Genomic DNA, 25034 nt, shown 5'->3' on the forward strand with positions numbered 1-25034 from the left:
ACAAGTTCTGTGGACCGATGAGGTTGAAATTGAACTTTTTGGGCGGAATGAGCAAAGGTACGTTTGGAGAAGAAGGGGCACAGAATTTAATGAAAAGAACCTCTGTCCAACTGTTAAGCATGGGGGTTGATCAACCATGCCTTGGGGTTGTATTGCAGCCAGTGGCAAAGGGAACATCTCACGAGTAGAAGGAAAAATGGATTCAATAAAATTTCAGCAAATTCTGGATGGTAACTTGATGCCATCTGTGAAAAAACTGAAGTTAAAGAGAGGATGGCTTCTACAAATGGATAATGATCCTAAACACACCTCGAAATCCAAGGGGGGATTACATCAAGAGGCGTAAACTGAAGGTTTTGCCATGACCTTCACAATCTCCTGACCTCAACATAATTGAAAATCTATGGATAGACCTTAAAAGAGCAGTGCGTGACAGACAGCCATGATATCTCAAAGAACTGGAAGACTTTTGTAAGGAAGAATGGGCAAAGATACCTCAAACAAGAATTGAAAGACTCTTGGCTGGCTACAAAAAGCATTTACAAGCTGTGATACTTGCCAAAGGGGGCAGTACAAGATATTAACTCTGCAGGGTGCCCAAACTTTTGCAGACACCATTTTTTTGTTTTCTGTTATTTTGAAAGTGTAAAAGATGGAAATAAAATCTAACTTTTGTTGACATATAAGAATGTCTAATCTGTAATTTGATGCCTTTTGGAGATTTTTCCATCTTTCCTTGGCTTCTTTATGCACATTAATACAAAATTTTACCTGGGGTGCCCAAACTTTCGATCCCCACTGTATATCTATTTGTATATATGTACTGATGAAATGCCATTTCTGTACAATCCATATATAGTGCTCTAAAATGTATTTTTTGCATATGTTTTTACCTTTGTGATACAATAAAAGATGTTTTTTATAATATTAGCGTACTATTTCTAGGTGCCTATAAAGTCCCAACCCTAGGGGAATTTTTGGTATGTATTAACTAGGGATGTGGCACATTTTAAGAGAACAATCACCGCAATCTCTATCTTGTACTAAAACTAGAGAGTGCAAAATCTGGTGCAGATGGGCATGGCAGCCAATCAGCTTCTAACTTCAGCTTGTTTAATTAAGCTTTGACAAAAAAAAAAAAAAAAACTGGAAGCTGATTGGTTTCTATGCATAGCTGCACCATGTTTTGCACTCTCCAGTTTTAGTAAATCAACCCCACATTGCACTAAGTGCTGAGGTGAGCACATAAGCAGGATCCAATGCCCAAAGCAATTAGATGTGGGGTCTGGGTACAGCTCCCAAAGTTATACTGAGGTTGCATCAATGCGGATAGACTACTTCTATTTGTTGAATTACTACTTCTATTTGTTGAATTAGAATTGATTGAAGAATCCAAAAAAAAACAAAAAACAAATTAAGCAAAGGATTTCTCCTGAAACCATGGATCACACCAGTGCGGTTTTGAAATCACGCTACTTCAGCATAAATTCAATGCCCCGCATCAGTGCGATTTGCACTTCCGATTTCATTGTGGCTTGGGACGTCATACAAGAGAAGTCTATGCAAGTCACAATGAAATTGGTAAAAAGTAATGCAGGAACCTTTTTTATAATTGCTGCGACATGAGTTGCGACGGTTTCATTGCCGCCAATAAGGTGCGACTCGAGCTGCACCATTGTGAAAGGGGGCTAAAAGAAGAAAAGGTTCATTACCTTGGGACACTAGCAACCAACTAAGCTCTCATGGAGCTCAGTCCAGCAAACTTGTCCAGCTAATTTTTTCTAGTGTTCAGCTACCTAATAATGGCGCTTTTCCACTGCATGGAACCGTACCGGTTCGGCATGCTTTTGTGCTTTTCCACTGCGGTACCGCATGGTATAGGGTCGGAACGGTTCGGTACGGTACGGTATAGGTTTGCTTTTCCACTGCATGGAACCGAACGGTACGACTCTGAAAAAACAGTACCTACTCGATTGTGGTTCCAACAGGTACCAAACTGGTACCATATCACACAATCCTTTGCATGCAGTCACTACTAGCCACTGATTGGTCAGAGAATCACACCCACCCTGTTGTTATCCCACCCACTTAACTTTAGTACTACTTTAGTGGAAAAGCAAACCTATACCGTACCGTACCGAACCGTTCCAACACTATACCATAGCAGTGGAAAAGCAAACCGGGCCAAGCAGGGCCGAGCCGGTACTAGCCGGTACTTACAGTGGAAAAGTGCCATATAGGTACCAGCCAGTAACCCAGGATCTACAAACACTCTGTCCTGTGTCTGGTAAGATAGTGTTTTTAATAACATTTAGAGCTAAACATATTAAAGTCTCAGGAAAAGACATGAAAATAACCAAAATGAGTTGCCATAGAGTGGTTGAGAGCATTTTCCCACATAAAGCAGATATCCTATCTGATAAAGCCATCATAAAATACTGACAGACACTTTCAATTTCCACCATCTGTATCTCAAAATTTTAAAGTTTGCGTTAAAACGCAGTTACATAAGTCTCAAATATCTCATTTTCTAGACTGGACAGATTTTACACACATTCCATATTAGTAGCTAATTTGCATAATATAACATTTGATAACTTGAGTGGAAATGCATAAGAACATATACCTGCATTCACAAATGCATGAGTGTGTTTATGTGATTTTGGAGCAATTTTTTGTGTGCATTCTTTGCGCATTTTTTAGGTATTTCCAGGCTTCAGTGTTTTTAATTTAGCCAATGGAAAGCTATTAACCAGGAGTAGGAAATTATTTTTAGGCAGAACTCACATTCTGTACAGTCTTGCCCCAAAGAGGCTTCTGTACTTTTTTTTAGCATTGAGCAAAAGCACATTGCTTAGATGTGAACTGGCAAAATGGAAATCCAAGTAGTTCTGTACAGTAGTAAATACAGATGAAGTGTCTTCAAGATATGTCATAGTGACATGCAACAAAATTGATGACTGCAGCAATTTCAAAAGCTGTCTTATCACTTAACCTTTGCACAAAGTTATCTGTTAATGACACTTTTCACAGAATCATGGCTTTCCAATAAGCTGATATTTATTACATGTTGTTTCTCACATACATGAGTGCAAACGTTATAAAACAAAACGCTTGTAAAAAAATATTTTTTTTTCTCTATTTTGGCTTGAGTATAGGGGATTTGTTAGGGGACCCTGTCTTTTCTTTCTTTTTTTGCTGTGTCCAATTCAGAAGATTTCCCTTTACTTCCTGTCCCAGAGACACAAGAGAAAGGAAGGATTGTCTCTCCAAAGTTTGGGAAAATCTCCTCTTAAGGTGGCTATATATATATATATATATATATATATATATTAGTGGATTTTGAATGAACGTTTGTATAAAGAATCATAAGAAAATTCTCAGTACATTTGAGGACTTGACAAATGTTGTTCGAAAGTACTTCAAAATGTTGTTTCCTTTGAACATTCCATTTTGGCATGAATGTAATTTCTCAAAAAAAAAAAAAAAAAACACATTTATTGTTCATTTTAGAAAAATTTTCCATCTTGTCCCTTTGAATTTTCTTGTGACTGTAGTCAAAAACAAACATCAAAGTTAACTCTACTGATTTAACCACTTAAGCCCCGGAAGATTTTACCCCCTTCCTGACCAGGGCCTATTTTGCGATTCGGCACTGCGTGACTTTAACGGATAATTGCACGGTCGTGCGACGCTGTACCTAAACGAATGTGGTGTCCTTTTTATCCCACAAACAGAGCTTTCTTTCGGTGGTATTTGATCACCTGTACGATTTTTTGATCATGCACTATAAACAAAAAAAGCGTAAATTTTGCAAAAATAACAATATTTTTCACATTTTTTTATATGAAATTCCCCAAAAAAATGTAAAAATCTAAATTTTTTAACAAAAAGCGTATTTTGATTGGTTTGCGCAAAATTTATTGTGTTTGCTAACAAAGGGAAAGATTTTTGTCATTTTTGTTGTTTTTTTTTTTTAACGCGTAATGGCGGCGATCTGCATTTTTTTTTTTGCAGGACTGCGACATTGGGGCGGACAGATCGGACCCTTGACTGACATTTTTGACACTTTTGGGGTTACCAGTGACATTACTACAGTAATCAGTGCTATATATATGCACTGTTACTGTAAAAATGACACTGGCAGTGAAGGAGTTAACTGTATTGGAGAGGGAGGGGTTAAGTGTGTCCTAGGGGCGTGCTTCTAACTGTGATTGGCTGTGGCTGTGTGTGTAAGAACAGTGATCAACGGTCCTACATAGTAGAACCGTTTGATCATCATTCTTACACAGGGAGAACTGACAGGCGGCTTTGTCACGGACGATCGCAAATGCCCGGCGGCACACGCGTGGGGGGGTCCATGACCGAGCGGGAGCGCGCCTCCAGCGGCGCGCACTCGCTCCCCACACCCTTACAGGCTAGCGACGTAGCCCTACGTCGCTCTGCCTGTGAGGGGCTGACTGCCGACGTAAATAGTCGTGCAGCAGTCGGCAAGTGGTTAAAAAAATAAATAAATAAAAATGAACAAACATTCTTAAAGTGGTTCTAAAGGCTGAAGGTTGTTTACCTTCATATATTCTATGCATGAAGGTAAATAAACCTTCTCTGTGCAGAAGCCCCCCTAATACTTACCTGAGCCTGATCTCACTCCAGCGCTGTGCACGGGAGCCCCGGCTCTGCTGGATCTCTCCCTGCTCATTGGCTGAGACAGCAGTGGGAGCCATTGGCCCCTGCTGCTGTCAATCCCAATTGTGAGCCAATGAGGAGAGAAGGGCAGGGCGGAGAAGTGGTTCTGTGTGTAAATAGACACACAGAACAGTGGCTTTGGAGCACGCCTAATCGGGTGCCCCCATTGCAAGCTGCTTGGTGTGGGGACACTTGGCAGGAGGGAGGGGCTAGGAGCACCGGCAGGGGACCCGAGAAGAGGAGAATCAGGGCTGCTCTGTGCAAAACAGCTGCACAGAGCAGGTAAATATGAAATGTTTTAATTAAAAAATTTAAACAAAAATATTGCCTTAATTATCACATTAAAACACAAATTTTCAAACAAAATTCTACAAATGTATGGCAAGCTTTAGACAGTTGTCATCTGAACATTTGTATCTACTGGAAGATTATTTGTGACAACTGTAACAACTTTTCCTAACACGTTCTGTCACAGTGACAAAGGACATCTAGGGATGGTATTCCTCCACAGTAGGGACACAGGTAGCGCAGACAGGAATAATTGCAGTGGCTGGGAAGCAGAGAAACAGAAGCTTCTTAATATATGGGCTGCAAAAAAGGCAAGTAAATGTATGCTTCTTTTACAGATGACCTGTTGAGTGACAGTAAATCTATGCGGATGGGGCCATTTACCAGGCATAAAATAATAACAGTAATTTAAGGAAGTCATATTATTTCCATTAAAATCGTTAAATGTAAGTACTTAACAACAGTACAGAAAGAACAGTCAGAATATTCTTAGTGGCACATATAAAATTTGCATACATACAGTATGTACAGGCAGTCTAAAAGGGGCCATACATGGATTGAAACTAGGCCAGTTCAGCAGGGACAGGCCTAATTTCGATCCATATATGTGCATTGTGATTGTACATATGTTGATGTACTGTTTAGCTACTGCATAACCACCCTGTTAGATTTTCCCGCTTGATCAGCATCACAGGCTATAGCCCGAAACACAGATCAGTGCATTCTGATGTATTCCAACTGGTTGAACGAAAAAAAAAAAACGTACTCACTCATGGGCTGCATAAAGGATAAGTTCACTTTTTTTTAAAAAAAAAATAATATTAAATGCACATTTATTTGCAGGTTAAAAAATTGGATTTTTTGATTTACCGTAAAATACATTTCTCTGAGTTCATTGATGAACACAGATCTCCATTAAACAGAACCACAGGGTTATACTGCCCCCCTACAGGAGTAGGACACTAGGCCGAAATAAAGACTTGGCTATGCCTATGGGCAGTCCTAGGTGGTATACTCCCCCTCTCTGCTATAGGTCTTCAGTTTTGTAACAAGCGGCGTCAGAAGTATTACAACTCCATAGAGGGGTGGGTGCTGTGTCCATGAATGAACTCAGAGAAAACGGAATTTTTGTAAAATCTTACCTGTAAAATTCCTTTCTCTGAGTCCTCCGACAGTCGCCGCCTCTTCATATTCGTCACATATGGGGTATTAGACTTTGCTCCGAAGGAGTAGCTAGGCAACAGAATATGTTAACAATAAAGCTTTAACATATCCCACCCTCAAGGGGTGGTCCCCTCAGTCAATACCCTCCTACTTCCTGCAACCATATCTCAGTTTTAGTGGAATAGCAGTAGAGTATACATTCAAACCCCAAAAGAGGGGCGGGGGCGGCGACTGTCGGAGGACTCAGAGAAAGGAATTTTACAGGTAAGATTTTACAAAAATTCCGTTTTCTCTTACGTCCTCCGACAGTCGCCGCCTCTTCATATTCGTCACATATGGGGACGTCCCAAAGCAGTGCAAACATGAGGGGTGGGAAACGCATCCGCGCCGAAAGGCAACGCAGTCTCCACATCAAAGAAAGGAACCTTACCAAAGGAAGGAAACCAGCTGGGCAACAGCAAAAATAAGTGCTCAACAGGAGCAACAACCCAGGAAAAGACAAAAAACCAGGGGATACAAAACTTATCCCAACAGCCAGGAGTCCCCAACAAGGGACCCTAGGGAACAGCCGCACTAAGAACCTTGCGGCCAAAGGAAGCATCCGCCGATGCCTGAACATCTACTTTGTAGAATTTTGTGAAAGTGTGCACGGTCGACCAAGTCGCCGCCTTACACACCTGGGCTACAGAAGCCCCATGACGACAGGCCCAAGACGTACTCAGAGATCTAGTAGAGTGCGCCTTCACAGGCACAGGGGGAACCTTCCCCTGCAAGGCATAGGCCTGTTCAATGGTCTGCCTGATCCATTTGGCAATGGTAGAGGCGGAAGCCGCCATGCCCTTCCGAGGACCCTCTGGAAGAACAAACAAGGAGTCCGTCTTTCGAAAAGACTCAGTCGATTTAAGGTAAACCCTAATCGCCCGAACAACATCCAGAGAATGCAATCTCACCTCCTTTGGATGTTTAGGCTTCGTGCACAACGAAGGCAAAACAATATCCTCGTTAAGATGGAATTCCGAAACTCGTTTCGGCAGAAAAGAAGGATTAGGTCGCAAGACCACCTTATCCAAATGAACAACCAGGTACGGAGACTTGCAGGACAAAGCCGCCAGTTCCGACACTCTGCGAGCCGAAGTGATCGCCACCAAAAAGGCGACCTTTTTGGACAACATAGACAACGAGATCTCCCTGATCTGTTCAAAAGGAGCACGTTGTAACACAGATAGGACTAGATTCAAGTCCCAAGGGGGCAAAGGATCCCTCCTAGGAGGAACCAGATGCCGCACACCCTGAATAAAAGTGCCAACCAAGGAGTTGGAAGCCACGGGACGTTGAAACAGAACGGCCAGCGCAGACACCTGACCCTTTATCGTAGCCAGCGCCAAACGCTGATCGACACCCGTCTGAAGGAAAGACAGCACACGGGAAACCGAGTACGTGCGGGGTGAAAACCCCCTGGACTCACACCAGGCAAAATAGGCCTTTCAAGTACGGTAATAAACCTTTCCCGAGGAAGACTTCCTCGCGTTGATCAAGGTATGAACAACCTCTGGAGAGAGACCCTTCTCCTTCAGGACCTCGGTCTCAACAGCCAGGCCGTCAAAGCCAGCGACTGTAAAGCAGGATGGTAAATCGGTCCTTGAGACAGTAGATCGTCCCGAAGAGGCAGACGCCAGGGGGCGTCGACCGCCAGATTCACGAGGTCTGCGTACCAGGACCGGCGAGGCCAGTCCGGTGCCACAAGAATCACCGTGCTGCGTTCCGAGTGTAACCTGCGAAGGAACCGGGACAGCAACTGAATCGGTGGAAACGCGTACATCAGCCTGTACTGATGCCACGGGGCCACTAACGCGTCCGACGCGTCTGCCCGAGGGTCGCGCGTCCTTGCCACGAACCTCTTCACCTTGTAGTTGAGGCGAGACGCGAACAGGTCCACATCTGGAAGACCCCACTTCGCGCACAACATCTGGAAGACAGCCGGATGGAGAGACCATTCCCCCTGATCCAGGGTCTGGCGACTCAGATAGTCCGCCTGCCAGTTCTCCACTCCCGGAATGTGAACCGCCGTTATCGCCGGGACATGAGTCTCGGCCCAAGACAGAATGTCGGCCACTTCTCGAGCCGCTCGGGCACTCCTGGTGCCCCCTTGGTGGTTGATGTAGGCCACCGCCGTGGCATTGTCCGTCTGCACCCGAACCGGGCAGCCCTGCAGCCGGTCCGTCCAGCGATGAAGACAGAGCCTTATCGCACGCAATTCCAGAATGTTGATCGGGAGGGAAGACTCCCCCTCCGACCAGGTCCCCTGGGCGGACAGAACGCCCAGAACACCACCCCAGCCCGACAGGCTGGCATCCGTGGTGATTATCGTCCACGAGATCGGACGAAACGACTTGCCCCCGGACACCAACGGGGACTGGAGCCACCACAGAAGGTTTTCCCTGGTGCGATGACTCAACGAGATCTGAAGATCCAGAGATTGAGGTCGCCCGTCCCACTTGGACAAGATCTCCGCCTGGAGACCCCGCGTGTGAAACTGCGCGAAAGGAATCGCCTCGAAAGCCGAGACCATCAATCCCAGACATCTCATACACGTCCGCAGAGACGAGTTCGGAACGTCCCTGAGGGACCTGACTTCCTCCTGAAGAGTCCTGAGTTTGTCTTCCGGCAGGAAGACCTTCGCCTGCACCGAGTCCAGTATCATTCCCAGATAGGGAAGACGAACCGACGGACTCAGTGTCGACTTTGGAACATTTATCGTCCAACCGAACTCCTGCAGAGTTTGCATCGTGACAGACAGGTCCTTCTCCAGACCCTGACTGGTCGCAGACCGAATCAGAATGTCGTCCAGATACCCCAGGACAGAAATGCCCTGGGCCCTCAATAATGCCAGAACCGGTGCAAGCACCTTGGTGAAGACCCGCGGAGCCGAGGCGAGCCCAAAGGGCAACGCCACGAACTGGTAGTGATCCTCCGCAATGGCAAATCGAAGGTATCTCTGATGACCCTCGAACATGGGGATGTGAAGATACGCATCCTTCAAATCGATGGAGGCCATGAATTCCCCCGGAACCAGGGCAGCCACCACCGAGCGCAGGGATTCCATGTGGAACTTGCGAACCCGCACAGAGCGGTTCAGAGCTTTCAAGTCCAGAATTGGACGAACCTTGCCCTCCTTTCTGGGCACGGTGAACAGATTGGAATAAAACCCCCGAAATCTGTCCCGATGAGGCACCGGAACCACCACTCCCTGAGCCCTCAGGTCCCGCACCGCCAGGTGCAGATCCCGCAGGCGCTCTGGAGACAGTTGTAGATTTGAGGGAAAAAATCTGCTCTCTGGCCGAGAGAGAAACTCGATCTTGTAACCAGATCGAACGATTTCCAGAACCCATCTGTCCCGCACACGGGCCAACCAGGGCTGAAGAAAACCGAGCAAGCGTCCCCCCACCCCAAAACTGGGTGAGGGCGCCCCTTCAGGCCGAACTGTTATGGGCCGCAGGTCCGGATTGGCCGGACTTCTGTTTCCCAGACCAGGGTTTCTTCTGAGAGCCCTGGCCTTTGAACGGTTTGCCCTTGTAGTGCGGCCGAAAGGCACGAAAGGACCCCTGAGGGGGCCGAAAATTCGCATGCTTCTTCCCAGAAGCCCCCTTAGCCTTGGGGAAATGGGGCAAGAGAGTGCTCTTACCCCCGGTGATCCCCTTAATCAACACATCCAGGGACTCCCCAAAAAGGCGAGACCCATCATAAGGCAGATTGGCTAAGGTTTTACGTGAAGATTGGTCCACCGACCAACATTTCAACCAAACCAGGCGGCGAGACAACACCGCCACGCTGTGCACACGTGCAGCCAACGGAATCAGGTCCAGGTCCGCATCACACAGATACATGACACCCTGGTGGATCTGATCCACCATGTCCAGGGTCGCCGCCGAGGCCGAATCGGCCACTAGGACGCGCCTAAGCATCTGCGTCCAACTTGCGATCGCCTGGGCCGCCATGAGAGAAGCAAATAGAGCCTTAAGCATAGAACCCGTAACAGAATAAGTATGACGGGCAAGAGACTCCAGTCTCCTATCCGTGGCATCACGGAAAACAGGGGATCCCTCTGCAGGAATCGCAGTGGCTTTGTTCAAAACCGCAATTGCATGATCCACTGGTGGAGGCACACACCACCGTTCATCAGTGGCAGGGGAGAAAGGATAACGCAGCTTGAATTTACTTGGTACCGCAAAAGGTTTGCGCAGATCGCGCCATTGATCCTTTACAGCGCGCTGAAAATCAGCATTGCAGGGAAAAACCTGCGGCGTCCTGCGTTTTCTCTGCGTCCCATAAGCCGCCAAGGCAGCGGGGGGACACACTTCGTCCTGCAAACGTAGCGTCTGCTTAATGGAAGCAATCAACTCATCCATGATTGCAAGCTCTTCAGGCGAGCCAGGGGGAGAATTATCAACCCCCTCAACCTCAGCCTCTACCTCAGACCCCACTAGATCAAGAGAGGAGCGGGACCCCGATAGGGGGGTCCCTGCCAGAACAGCCCCATCACCCTCACCCTCAGAATCGGAGGACAGAGTAACTCTGGGCCGTTTAGTAGATTGAGCAGCCACCAGCATTTGCACCTGGGCAGCAAGGCCAGCCACAATAGTGGCTAAATCCCCCCCTGGGGGGGAAACAGCGGTCCCCTGGCTTTCCACCAATACTGTGGGAAACTTGCCCTCCTGAGAATCCATTGCCCCTGTACGCCAGACAACCAAGGGTTAACTGCCCCCTTTCAGCAAGCGCGGTAAGCGCAGCCCACCGCACACACTCAGGCACAATGAGACCCCCACAGGGAATATACAGACTGAATACAGGCAATGGACAACAGGAATAGAAGGATAAAACCTGAGGAGACCCCGCTGCTGCTGCTGCCTCGACCGGTGTTCCAGGAAAAAGGAAGTGATGCTGCCAGGGCGCTCTATGTAAGCCTATGGAGGCTACAAGAAAATGGCCGCCGTGCATGTAAACCATGCGGCCGGAGCGGGCGCCGGTAAAATGGCGTCGTTTGGCGCCGAAACCGCCGCTCCACAGTGCATAAAAACACACACAATTTCATCCCATTATATGGATACATGTTAGATCGCTGCAGCGATCGCTGTATATGCCCCAACATGCCATTAAAAACATGCCCCACAGCACACAGCTTCCCACACTGCCCAGCCTGACACACACAGTGTCATACAGCTCCCCCCCCCCCCCTTGCAGCCCACAGCATGCAGCCGAGAGATAGGGAGACAAGCAGTGTGATTTAAAGGCAGGTTACACAGTCCCAGACTGAGACCCCCCCCAGACAGACAGGTCCCCACATAGACACACTTACCTCATACGGCGTGGGGAACCCGCACAGGCGAACAAGCCGCTGCACATGAGGCAGGGAGAGTTGCAATTCAAGACGCACACAATGGCGGTTAAGAAACCGCACAGCGTCTGGTGAGGTAGCCACCTCACCAAACATCCCTGCACCGAACAGGGATGGGTCGTTCACCGTGCCAGGAGCGTTACCTGGCTGAACGCTCGATGGCAGACTGGGAAGCCACTGACCCACGACCTGCGATCAGGGGGATCAGCCCGAGACCCAGTCCGCATGATCCTCTTCGTCCGAAGAACTAACTAATGCTGACAAAAACAACAGCTAAGTAAAGGTAGAGAAAAAACTCAAATAAAATATTAAAAAGAAGAAAGAGTCTGGGACAAAAAGTCCCAGCACAGAGAGAGCCAGCCACTCCTGACAAGCTAGACATTAAAACTGAGATATGGTTGCAGGAAGTAGGAGGGTATTGACTGAGGGGACCACCCCTTGAGGGTGGGATATGTTAAAGCTTTATTGTTAACATATTCTGTTGCCTAGCTACTCCTTCGGAGCAAAGTCTAATACCCCATATGTGACGAATATGAAGAGGCGGCGACTGTCGGAGGACGTAAGAGAAATTGATTTTACGGTAAGTCAAAAATCCAATTTTTTCATTCGTTCACTGACAGGCACATCTCTCCATTAATCAGAACCACAGGGACGTCCCCAAGCAGTGCCAAACATTAGGGGTGTGAGTGGGACAACACAAAAAATCCCAAGGCTAAAACAATAGCCAACCAGGTAAATAGGAGCTCAACAAAAAACATCTGAACAATACACCCCCAAAGAGGGAACAGACTCTCTAAATAGCAACCTGCAAAACCTTGCGACCAAAGGAAGCATCCACAAATGCCAACATATCCACTTTGTAGAACATAGTGAAAGTGTGCACGACAATCAAGTGGCCACCTTGCAAACCTGCAAAACTGACGCCTGATGACGGAAAGCCAAGAAGCATAAGCGCCTGAGTAGAGTGCGCCGTTACAGGGAAAGAAGGAACTTGACCCCTGATGGAATAGGCCTGAGCCACTGTCTGTCTGATCCATCTGAAAATGGTCGCAGAAGAAGAGGGCAGTCCTTTTCTTGGCCCGTCCATGATCACAAACAGTGAGTCTGACCTTCAAAAGATTCCGTGGCTGCCAAATACACCCAAATCGCCGGAACCACATCCAAGGCATGCACAGCAAATTTCTTAGGATGTTTGGCCCTGGGACACAGGTAAGGCAACACAATGTCCTCATTCAAATAGAAATCAGAGAAAACCTTAGGAAGGAACAACGGACATGGGCGAAGAACTACCTTTTCTTTGTGGACCACCAAATAGGGGATACAACAAGATAACTTTGCCAGCTCTGACACCCTGTGAGCAAAAGTGATAGTCACCAAAAAGACCACCTTCTGGGACAGCGTAAGCAGGGGAATCTCCCAAATACTTTCAAAGGGAGGTTTTTGGAGAACTGAAAGCACCAAGTTCAGATCCCAAGGCGGTAGAGGATACTGCACCAGAGGAGACAGATGTCGAACCCCTTGAATAAAGGTGCGCACTAGGGAGTCTGTGGTCAGGGGTCACTGAAAGAAGACCGCCAAGGCCAACACCTGGCCCTTAAGGGTACTGAAAGCCAATTTCTGCTCAACACCTCATTGAAGAAAAGTCAAAACCCGTGCCATCGAAAAAGAACGGGGGTGAACTCTAATCGATCGGTCCTTGGGACAGTAGATCCTCCCTGAGAGGCAGTCTCCAAGGAACGTTGGCGACCAGACGCCCCAGGTCAGCGTACCAAGACCGATAAGGCCAGCACTAGACTGAATGGAATCCCCTCCTCCTCCATTTTGCGCAAAAGCTGCGGCAGAAGCTTGAGAGGAGGGAAAGCGTAAACCAGAGGATACTGGCCCAACGGGGCCACCAGAGTGTCTGTGGCATCCGCCAGAGGATCCCATGACCCTGCCACAAACCTCAGTACCTTTCTGTTGAGCCCTATCTGATGAAATACATCCGGATAAAGGGACCACTCCCCTTGGTCCAATGCCTGCCGACTCCTGGAACAAAGCGTTTTGCCCACTGGAGAACGCTGGCTCTCCAGGGCTGCCAACACATTCTTTGTCCCGCTCTGGTGATTAACATAAGCCACAGCTGTGGCATTGCCCGACTGGATCAGCACCAGAAGCCCCCGGAGTAAATTCGTCCAGTGATCCAGGCACAGCCTGATCATCCGAAGTTCCAAGACATTGATCAGTAGTCTGGACTCTTCCAACAACAACCCTGAGCGGAGCTCAGTTCCAGGACACCTCCCCACCCGGACAGACTGGCATTCGTGGTGACCACTGCCAAGACGAGGGGATAAAGGATTTACCCTGCCGAAGAGCTGGAGAGCAAAGTCACCAGACAAGGGAACCCCTGGTTTCCTGGCTCAGCCCAACCTGATTGTCCAGAGACCTTGGACACTAGTCCCACTTCACCGGGATCTCCTTTTGAAAGGATCTCATATGGATCTGTGAAAACGGAACTGCCTCAAAAAGGTAGATACCATCAGGCCCAGCATCTACATGCAGGTCTGGAGGGAGGACCATCTGCTGGACAGCAGTAGATGAATCGCAGCATGCAACTTCTGGAGTTTGTTCAGAGGAAGGAACACTCTGGCTAGAGCTGAATCCAGGGTCAGACCCAGATAATCCAATTTTCTGGATGCAATCAGAGCAGACCTCTGGTAATCTAGAAGACAACCAAACTCTTTCAGGGTCTGTATAGTGATCTCCACGCTGTTCATCAGGGCAGCAGAGGACTCCGCTCGCAAGAGGAGGTCATCCAGGTAGCCCAGTACCGCAATCCCCTGCTGACGTAGCAACACCAGAACCGAGGCCAACACTTTTGTGAAGACCCAAGGAGAGGATACGAGACCAAAGGTTACTGCAAAGAACTGATAATGCTCCTCTCCCATAGCAAAACGGAGGAAGCACTGGTGTTTGGTACATATTGGAATGTGCAGGTAAGCATCCTTGATGTCGAAAGAAGCAAGAAAATCCCCCTGATGAACGGATGCCACCACTGTGCGAATGGACTCTATTCTGAATTTCTGTACCCACACAAAGCGATTCAGGGCCTTGAGGTCAAGAATCAAATGTACCTTGCCCTCCTTCTTTGGGACCATGAACAGGTTTCAATAAAGACTCTGAAACCGTTCCGATACCAGAACCGGGACAGTCACACCCTGAAGCAACAGGGCCTGCACCGCCCCAAAGAAAGCTTGCATTCGGTCCAGGACAGATGCACTTTGGAAGGGAAGAACCATTCCCGGAGGGCAAGAACTAAACTCTATCTTGTAACCGGACAGTATCATTTTGTGGACCTACTTGTCGTTTACCAAGGAGGTCCATGTGTCCAGGAACCAGCGAACACGTCCCCCCACCCGAGGCACGGGTGAGGGCGCACCTTCATGCTGAAGGGGCATTGTCCGCGGGTCTAGAGAATCCTGCTCCAGACCATGGCCTCTTGGAACCTCCCGTAGAGGACTTAACAGGTTTTGAACCCTTGTCAGTAGACCTTGAGGGATGAAAAAACTTCTTGAGAGCCGAGAAAGACAGGCCACGTCTACAACTAAGTTCTTTTCCCTTCCCAGACTGTGGAAGAAAAGTACTCTTTCCTCCTGTGCAACTCTTAATGATATCAACCGGGGTAGCCCCAAACAGAGGATTGTCCTGAAAGGGTAAATCAGTCAGAGCTTTTTTAGAAGTCTGGTCCGCAGGCCAACACTTAAGCCACAATACACGCCTAAGCACCACTGCCGAAACAGACAGACTAGAAATCAAGGGAGCCGTGTCCAAAGCAGCATCGCAGACAAACTTTAGCCCCTGGACCAACTGGTCCGCCAATTCAGCAAAGGCAGGGGGAATCTGTTTACCATCTAGGTCATGGCGCAAAACTTTAGGCCCAGAGTTTGACACCAGGGCAATGGTCAGGACTAGCCTAAGTGCAGAATCAGCAACATTGAAGATATTATAGGCCACAGACTGCACCTTCCTATCAGCCGGATCTTTAAAAGCTGGAGATTCCTCTACCGGAATCATGGATGCCTTGTTCAACCTGGAAACCGGGGGCTCCACCACTGGTGGAGTGGAACAGTCCACTTCTTGAGAAGAGACTCCTCAAAGGGGTACCTCACTGCAAAGCCTTTAGGAACCACAAAGGGACGTTTTTTTGACGCTCCCACTCTTTGAAGACAAATCTGTCAAAATAGGAGGGATAAGGAAACACTTTTGCCACGCATGACGTCTTGTGGGTGCCAAGGGCACCGGCACCACTGCCACAGCTTCAGCTGCACCCTCCATTTTTAAAGTTTCCTACACAGATGCAACAGTGCATCAACTAGCGCTTTCTTGTGCACAGCTACAGGTGTGGAGGAATCATCCTATCTGATAAATCATGGAGCATGGCTGCAGACCCCGCAGGGTGGGCCACGTCCGTGGTGGCCGAGTCGGATTCAGGATCTGATGAGACAGATGAAGCAGGGGAAGGCGGGGGACGATTTTTGCTAGCCTGCCGCCCAGAGGCCACCTTCACCTGGGAAACAAAGGACTCCAGGACCGCCGTCAGTGCATCAATGGAGGGCTGGGACCCTGAGGGACCTGCAGCCTCTGAGAGGGGGTCAGGTGGGGAAACATGCTCCTGAGACTCCATCAGTAAAGAGGGGAACCCCCACAAAATGTATCTAGCACTGCTAGGGGACACCCCTACCATGCAGGTAGCACCACTGGGTCACCAGCAAATAGAGCACCCTACAACCTGCAGGAGAGAGAGGGAGGGACCCCACCAGACTCACCACCCCACCAGAGTAGCACCAGTCGTCACCTGGATAGCAAGAAAAATGCAGGAGTCAACACCAGGTAAAAAAAGAAGAGCACCCACAGCTGGAATTGCCACCCAAAGGCTCCTCTGTCATGGCCGCCACTCCATTAGCATGTCGGACAAATGAAAAATGGCCCCCGGACTACACAAACATTGCCGCCGGCCATTGAAACACATAGGCCACGGCAAACAGGCTGCCGCACGCGGCTCCATGAGGCTCCCAGGGACCCAGGAGGGACTGTATCAGCAAGGAGAGGGGGGGACCGGGCACAGGTCCCCATAGCAGCCAGTGCCCCCCCCCCAGCTGAGAAGCCCAGCTGCCAGCGGCGCACCCCCCCCCCCCGGTATAGTGCAGCACACCAGCCCAACCTACCACGCTACCCCAGAGGGGGGTACCAGATGACCTACAGGGACCACCAACATCCAAGGGGGGGGTCTAAGTGGACCCATGTGTCCGACTGTCCCAGGGAGGGGCCCGCATCCACCCTAAAACCCTCCAGGGGGAGAGAGGGGATAGCTACTCACCATACCAGCAACCAGATGGACACCGTTCCAGACAGAACCTCCTCCCCATCGAAATGGGGGCTGCTGGCCAGGAGGAACCCTAGGACTCAGGCCGAAACCAGGTCGTATGCGACCTCACGAGGCGTTTAACTCGCAGGCCAGCCCCCGTCCCCCGGCTGACCTAGCACAGAGCTGTGGTCTGGCCAGACTGGGGGGAGCACTGGATCTAGATTATCCGGCCCATTGCCCATTCCGACAGTTGATTGTAGATGGCGCACAAAAAAAAAAAAACAGGAGAAAAAAAGCCATTTAAAAAAGGAAAAAAGTGCCAGGACCAGAGATCCCAGCAGGGAACTAGGTGCTTACTCCTGACTAAGCAGAAAAAAACTGAAGGCCTATAGCAGGGAGGGGGAGTATACCACCTAGGACTGCCCATAGGCGTAGCCAAGTCTTTTTTTCTGCCTAGAGTCCTACTTCTGTAGGGGGAACTACAACCCTGTGGTTATGAATAATGGAGAGCTGTGTCTGCCAATGAACGAAAAAGAAATGTGCATTTATTTTTTATTTTTTTTGCAGGAGCCTGTAAAGCATTGCACCAGCGATCAGTAGATCACTGGTGCCATGCATGTCTCCTGCAGATCTTTCTTTCTGTGTATCTGTGTGCCCCATCCCATATGGGCAAGCAGATACACTGACAGGAAGAATCAATGAACTACCACGGCGCTCCAATGTCTTGTGGTAGTTCATTGAAAACTACAAGCTGACACACATTCACACACAGAGCTGGATGTGGCAGAGCCCCACATGGCCACGATGGTTTCAAAAAGTGACAGCTAGTAGGGGAAACTTCTCCCCATACTGATGTCACAGGGAGGGGGTGGGGATTGGACACAAGTATGGGAAGGAGTTCCCCGTACTAGCTGTCACTTTTTGAAACCAGCAGCAGGGACATGTTACATATTCCACAATAAAAAAATTGGTGGAACGTGTAAAGGAACGTATCCTTTATGTATAGAGCAGAGGTGAAAAAAAAAAAACAAGACACATGCACACAATGCCCCCTCGACTGATTAACAACATAGCAGTAGAGGTCCATCCTTAAAAAATGAGAAACACTAGTGGACTGCCAACAGGTGCAATTGTCAACCATAACAATAAAAAGAAGATTTAGGTGTATTTTTAAACTGGTTAAAAGGCAAAAAGGGTTTTTTTCTATAGACGCACATAGGCCGGCTCGGGTTTGAGCACAAGTGCTATGGGGGCACTCAGAGAAGAGGAGCCAAGATTGCCGGCAAGGGGACACTAGAAGAGGAGGTTTGGGGCTGCTCTGTGCAAAACCTTTGCACAGAGCAGGTAAGTATGACATGTTTTTTATTTTGAGAGAAAAATTAATTAGAAGCTTAAGACCCCGTTCACACTGGGGCGACCTGCCAGGCGACCTGGTCGCCTGACAGGTCGCCGTAGGTCGCCTGGCATAGAGAAGCTGTGGACCCGTTCTAATAGGAGCGACACAAGTCGCTCCGACTTAGAAAAAGGGTCCGGAGCTTCTTTGGGGCGACCTGGAGCGACCTGCATTGACTTCAATGTTATGAAGTCCGTGCCGGCCGCTCCGAGGTCGCGTTGCGAGCTGCGTGCCGCGACCTGTGAGGTCGCCCTGGGAAGTCGGATCGCCCCAGTGTGAACGGGGCCTCACAATCACTTTAAAAAAGAAGTATGTGATTTAAAAGAAAACAAACAATCATACTCACCTAGGTGGATGCAGCATTGTTCCGATGCTGCCTCAAAGGCCGAAACAGAGCGATCAAAGACCGCTGATCGCTCAGTTCTCAGTCTTTAGTGAGGCTCTCAGCTGCATGTTAAGAGGCTGAGCCAGCTGCCGATCAGGAATCTAGGTAGATGCCCAACAATAAAGTCGGGATCCTTCCAGAGCCTGGATTGGCTTTGTGACATCAGCTAAAGCCCGCGGTCGGCTGAATACTGGTCACAGAAGTGCAGAACTATGTGTACTCCTGTGACCTACAGTAGAGGTAGGGCCAAAATAGATTTGTCCTACTTCTCCTTAAAACACAAGTCGAGGTTCCTGACTTTGTCTTTACATCACTCCCTGTAATTCCCTGCACAGCAACAGACTACAAGATTGAGGACATACAAGCACTAAAAGCAAACCTACAATGCAAATGTACTGACGTTGATCATGTTGAGGAAAGACAGGTGAGTGCTTACTCATTACAATGTTGCTGCGCCTTCGCTGTCTAATCAGCAGGTTAGGGATGCAGACAAAGCTTTGCTACTGCAGTGGAAGTTAAAGCTGTAAAGCAGGGGTCTCAAAAAATTCTAAACAAAAGAGTCAGTCTATTATCCTTCAGATTTTAAGGGGCCCAATTGTGTCCAGTGGGAATAGAAAATGTCCTGTATTCAGTGAGAGTAAATAGTGCCTCGGGCTTGGTGGTAAATGCCTGTGGTCAATAAGGAACAGTGCCGTATCATTGGAATCACTGGGAGGAATAGTGCCCCATCATTGGTATTACTGGGAGGAATAGTGTCCCATCATTTGTATTACTGGGGGGAGTAGTGCCCCATCATTTGTATTACTGGTAGGAATAGTGCCCCATCACTGGTATTACTGGGAGGAATAGTGCCCCATCATTGGTATTACTGGGAGGAATAGTGCCCCATCATTGGTATTACTGGGAGGAATAGTGCCCCATCATTGGTATTACTGGGAGGAATAGTGCCCCATCATTGGTATTATTGGGAGGAATAGTGCCCCATCATTGGTATTACTGGGAGGAATAGTGCCCCATCATTGGTATTACTGGGAGGAATAGTGCCCCATCACTTGTATTACTGGGGGGAGTAGTGCCCCATCATTGGTATTACTGGGAGGAATAGTGCCCCATCACTTGTATTACTGGGGGGAATAGTGCCCCATCATTTGTATTACTGGGGGGAGTAGTGCCCCATCATTTGTATTACTGGGAGGAATAGTGCCCCATCATTGGTATTACTGGGGGGAATAGTGCCCCATCATTGGTATTACTGGGGGGAATAGTGCCCCATCATTTGTATTACTGGGAGGAATAGTGCCCCATCCTTGGTATTACTGGTAGGAATAGTGCCCCATCATTGTATCAGTGTGAAGAAAAATGCGCCATAGCTGGTGTCAGTGGCAAGATTAAAGTTGGCCATACGCTATACGTAAAATCGGTCGAAATTTAGTCATTTGGACGGTTCTTTAGTTTTTTGGCCAGTTAATGGGCACGAATCGGTAATCAATTGTGACATTTTTGAGCCAAAAAAATGAAGGATGAGTTTGGAAATTTTCTGCCAAACGAACGATAAATTGAAAAGTTAATTCACTTCTTATCCAAACAGTTTGCACTACATATATGTGAAAAAACGAACAAAAAAATTGCTTCATTTATGTCCATTGAACGATTTATCAGTCATTATTGGCATGATCATTTGCTCTCACGGCCGAGTGTTCGTATTTTGAAAATTAGTTTAAACGATTTTTTGTATAGTGTATGACCAGCATTATGCTCCAGTGTTGGTGTCAGTGAGAGGTATAGTGCCTCACATTGATGGGAGGAATAGTGTAACAAAGGCTGGATAAAGACTAGCAAAAGGTGACATCAAGCCCATGGGCTGCAGTTTGTAGACCACTGCTGTAGAGTATTACAAATGTCAGTAGGTAAAACAGTCTATACTGTATACGGGTGATATAAAAAGTCTACACACCCCTGTTAAAATGTCAGGTTTCTGTGATATAAAAAAATTAGACTAAATCATTTCAGAACTTTTTCCACCTTTAATGTGACCTATAAACTGTACAACTCTAAAAAAAAATATGGTTACAAAAGGGTGCACGCCCTTAAACTAATACTTTGTTGAAGCACCTTTTGATTTTATTACAGCACTCAGTCTTTTTGGGTATGAGTCTATCAGCATGGCACATCTCGAATTGGCAATATTTGCCCACTATTCTTTGCAAAAACACTCCAAATCTGTCAGATTGGGAGGGCATCTCCTGTGCACCGCCCTCTTCAGATCACCCCACAGATTTTCAATCGGATTCAGGTCTGGGCTCTGGCTGGGCTATTCCAAAAATGTAATCTTCTTCTGGTGAAGCCATTCCTTTGTTGATTTGGATGTATGCTTTGGGTTGTTGTCATGCTGAAAGATGAAGTTACCTTTCATGTTCAGCTTTCTAGCAGAAGCCTGAAGGTTTTGTGCCAATATGGACTGGTATTTAGAACTGTTCGTAATTCCCTATACCTTGAGTAAGGCCCCCTGTTCCAGCTGAAGAAAAACAGACCCAAAGCCTGATGCTGCCACCACCATGCTTCACTGTGGGTATGGTTTTCTTTTGGTGATGTGCAGTGTTGTTTTTGTGGCAAACATCTTTTGGAATTATGGCCAAAAAAGAGCAACCTTGGTTTCATCAGACCAGAACAGATTTTCCCACATACTTTTAGGAGACGTCAGATGTGTTTTTGCAAAATTTAGCCGGGCTTGGATGTTTTTCTTCGTATGAAAAGGCTTCCGTCTTGCCACTCCCCCATAGCCCAGACATATAAGGAATATAGGAGATTGTTGTCACATGTACCACACAGCCAGTACTTGCCAGATATTCCTGCAGCTCCTTTAACGTTGCTGTAGGCCTCTTGGCAGCCTCCCTGAACAGTTTTCTTCTTATCTTTTCATTAATTTTGGAGGGACGTCCAGTCACTGCTGTGCCAGATTTTCTCCACTTGATGAGGACTGTCTTCGCTGTGTTCCATTGTATATCTAACGCCTCTAACAAATTCTTTTGTACCCTTCTCCTGACTGATACCTTTTAACAATGAGACCCCTTTGATGCTTTGGAAGCTCTCTGCGAACCATGGCTTTTGCTGTAGGATGCAACTGAGGAAATGTCAGGAAAGACCTACAAGAACAGCTGAACTTTATTTGGGGTTAATCAGAGGCACTTTAAATGACGGCAGATGTGTACTGACTCCTATTTAACACGAGTTTTGAATGTGATTGCTTAATTCTGAACACAACTACATCCCCAATTGTAAGAGGGGGTGCACACTTATGCAACCACATTATTTTAGTTTTTTAGTTTTACTTCCACCCCCTAAAAGATTTCAGTTTGTTTTTCAATTGAGTTGTACATTTTCTAGGTCACATTAAAAGTGGAAAAAGTTCTGAAATGATTTATTTTTGTCTCATTATTTTACATCACAGAAACCTGACATTTTAAAAGGGGTGTGTATACTTTTTATATCCACTGTATGTAGCTTGCTGGATTTCAGCTTTAAAGGAGTAAAATGACTACCAACTTCTTTATAGTATAACATTTCCAGAAGAGAATTACTTTTTTTCAAAATTAAAAAAAAAAGTAAGATAAACTGGCTAGCAACCATAATAACTTATGAGACACAAAAGTTTTGCTATAAAACAACAGGAAACTTAGGATTAGGTAAGCAGTTAAAGAAACTATGGTTTCTTTCCTCTATTTGTACAAAAGAAATGTCAGGAAACAATTATCACAGTTCTGCAGAAAAATAAATGTGGACATCTAAAGGGCATATCGAGTTATAATAAAGTGATTTTTTTTTTAGCCAGCGTATTCTAGTTCAGATGTTAAACAGGACCAGTAATATACACCGATCAGCCAAATTACAGTATTATGACCACCCACCTAATATTTAGTAGGTTCCCCTTATGCCACCAAAACAGCCCTGACCCATCGAGGTATGGACTCCTCTAGACAAAGCATCACACTGCCTCCCCCAGGTTGCCTTCTTCCTGGTGCCATCTCTTCCCTAGGTAAAGACGCACACGGGCATCCACATGATGTAAAAGAAAACCCAAGTCATCAGTCCAGGCCACCTTTTTCCGTTGCTCTGTGGTCCAGTTCTGATGCTCACGTGCCCATTGTAGGCGCTTTTGGCTGTGGACACGGGTCAGCTTGGGTACCCTGTTAAGAGTGTGGCTACGCAGCCCCATACACAACAAACTGCGATCCAATGTGTGTTCTGACACCTTTCTCTCTGAACCAAAATTAACTTTTTCAGCAATTTGAGCTCCAGTACCTCTTCTATTGGATTGGACTTTACGGACAAACCTTTGCTTCCCATCTACATCAGTGATGGTGAACCTTGGCACCCCAGATGTTTTGGAACTACATTTCCCATGATGCTCAAGCACTCTGTAGTGTAGTTCCAAAACAACTGGAGTGCCAAGGTTCACCATCACTGATCTACATCAATGAGTCTTGAGCACCCATGACTCGGTCACCAGTTTTCCTTCCTTGGACTACTTTGGTAGGTCCTAAACACTGCAGACCGAAAACATCCCATATGAGCTGCACTTTTGGAGAGGCTCTGACCTAGTCCTCTAACCATTAAAATTTAGCCCTTGTCAAAATCGATCGAATCCTTACTTTCTCTTTTTTTCAGCTTTTAACACATCAACTTCAGGGACAATATGTTCACTTGCTGCCTAATATATCCCACCCACTTATTGATGCCATTGTCACAAGATAATCAAGTTTTTTCACTCTATGTCAGCAGTCATCATGTTTGGCTGGTCAGTGTATTTGTAATATATAAGAAGATTTCAATTAGGACCCTTTTGCTACTTGGCCAAATTGATCCCTGAGAAATCTTCTTGGAAATCTCTGTTTTCATGTTATAATAAGTAAAGGAACTTACCTCTATAGTCTTGGGCCATAATGGAGTGCTTGGAAAGTTATATTTGTAGACTTCATTAGCGGTAGTATTAACATCTACAGCTGCCACCACTTCTGCTGATGCTCCACTTGCTGAAATAATATAAAACAAAACAGAATTCTTGAAAAAAAAAAAAAATTGATAGAAACCTTTACTGAGGAATATTATGGGGGGATTTACAAAAACTGGAACATTTAAAATCTGGTGCGCCTCTGCATAGAAACCAATCAGCTTCTAACTTCAGCTTGTTCAGTTAAGCTATGACAATAAAACCTGGAAGCTGATTGGTTTCTATGCAGAGGTGCACCAGATTTTGCACTCACCAAGTTAAGTAAATAACCCCAATAGAGTCTAATAATCTGCATCTCCCTTTGGAAATGATAGTTGGTCAAAGATACCTATTAAATTATGTGTTGTGTAAACAGGGATTGCAAATTCCAGTTTCACTTTAAGTGATTGCAAACGATCACCTTCTAAAACAACCCATTCAGTTTAAAATAGAAATTAAAGGCAACACATTTTATATAGATATAAAAAAAAAAAAAACACATTATAAATACCCTTGTCCCTGTTTTTAAAGGGATCGCAGCATTCTCTCTGTTCTCAGCTGCATAAGAGCTGGGGGAGGAGAAGTAGCAGCATACCGAGCTCACCAGTGAATGGCTGTGCGGCAGGGGCATGTCAGGACAAGTCTGATCATTGGAGGAGAGTACAGTGCATTCCCATCATAGCTAGAGAACTGACCACAGTGTGCTCTCCTGCTTAGTGTGGTCAGTTTTTCATAGGAAAGCAAGGGGACTAGCGGGAACACCAGGGATTTCACATAAAGGAAGCAATAGAAAGAGAACAGGAGTAATCAAAATATATATAATGGCACTAAATCTGTTTCTAAACGTAACTAAATTAGAGTGCTTATATATATATATATATATACACACAACATACAGTGAGAGTAAAAAGTATTCCCCAACTGATTTTATACGATTGCTCACTGACAAAGAATTGATCAGTCTATAATTTTAATGGTAGGTTTATTTTAAGAGTAAGAAACAAAATAACAAAAATATCGAGAAAAACGCATTTCAAAAAAGGTATAAATTGATTTACATTTAATGAGTGAAATTAGTATTTGATCCCCTAATAATCAGCAAGATTTCTGGCTCCTAGGCGTCTTTTATACAGGTAACAAGCTGAGATTAGGAGCACTCTCTTAAAAGGAGTGCTCCTAATCTCAGCTTGTTACCTGTATAAAAGACACCTGTCCACAGAATCAATCAAATTCCAATCTCTCCACCATGGCCAAGACCAAAGAGCTGTCCAAGGATGTCAGGAACAATATTGTAAACCTACACAAGGCTGGGATGGGCTACAAGACCATCCCCAAGCAGCTTGGTGAGAGGGTGACAATAATTCATGGGATTATTTGCAAATGGAAGAAGCAAAA

The 25034-nt window shown here is 46.6% G+C and overlaps 1 protein-coding gene across 1 annotated transcript in view; it reads right to left on the reverse strand.

Moving 5' to 3' along the window:
* The window catches only part of TRDMT1 (tRNA aspartic acid methyltransferase 1), a 111369-nt gene that overhangs the window by 67997 nt on the left and 18338 nt on the right, over positions 1-25034 (reverse strand). Inside the window, exon 2 of the mRNA XM_082259641.1 lies at positions 23573-23682. Within this exon, the coding sequence (XP_082115767.1) occupies positions 23573-23682 (110 nt within the window). The remainder of the gene's footprint in view (positions 1-23572; positions 23683-25034) is intronic.

The sequence above is a fragment of the Pelophylax lessonae genome (genome assembly GCF_965119305.1).
Source record: "Pelophylax lessonae genome assembly, chromosome: 5".
NCBI lineage: Eukaryota > Metazoa > Chordata > Amphibia > Anura > Ranidae > Pelophylax > Pelophylax lessonae.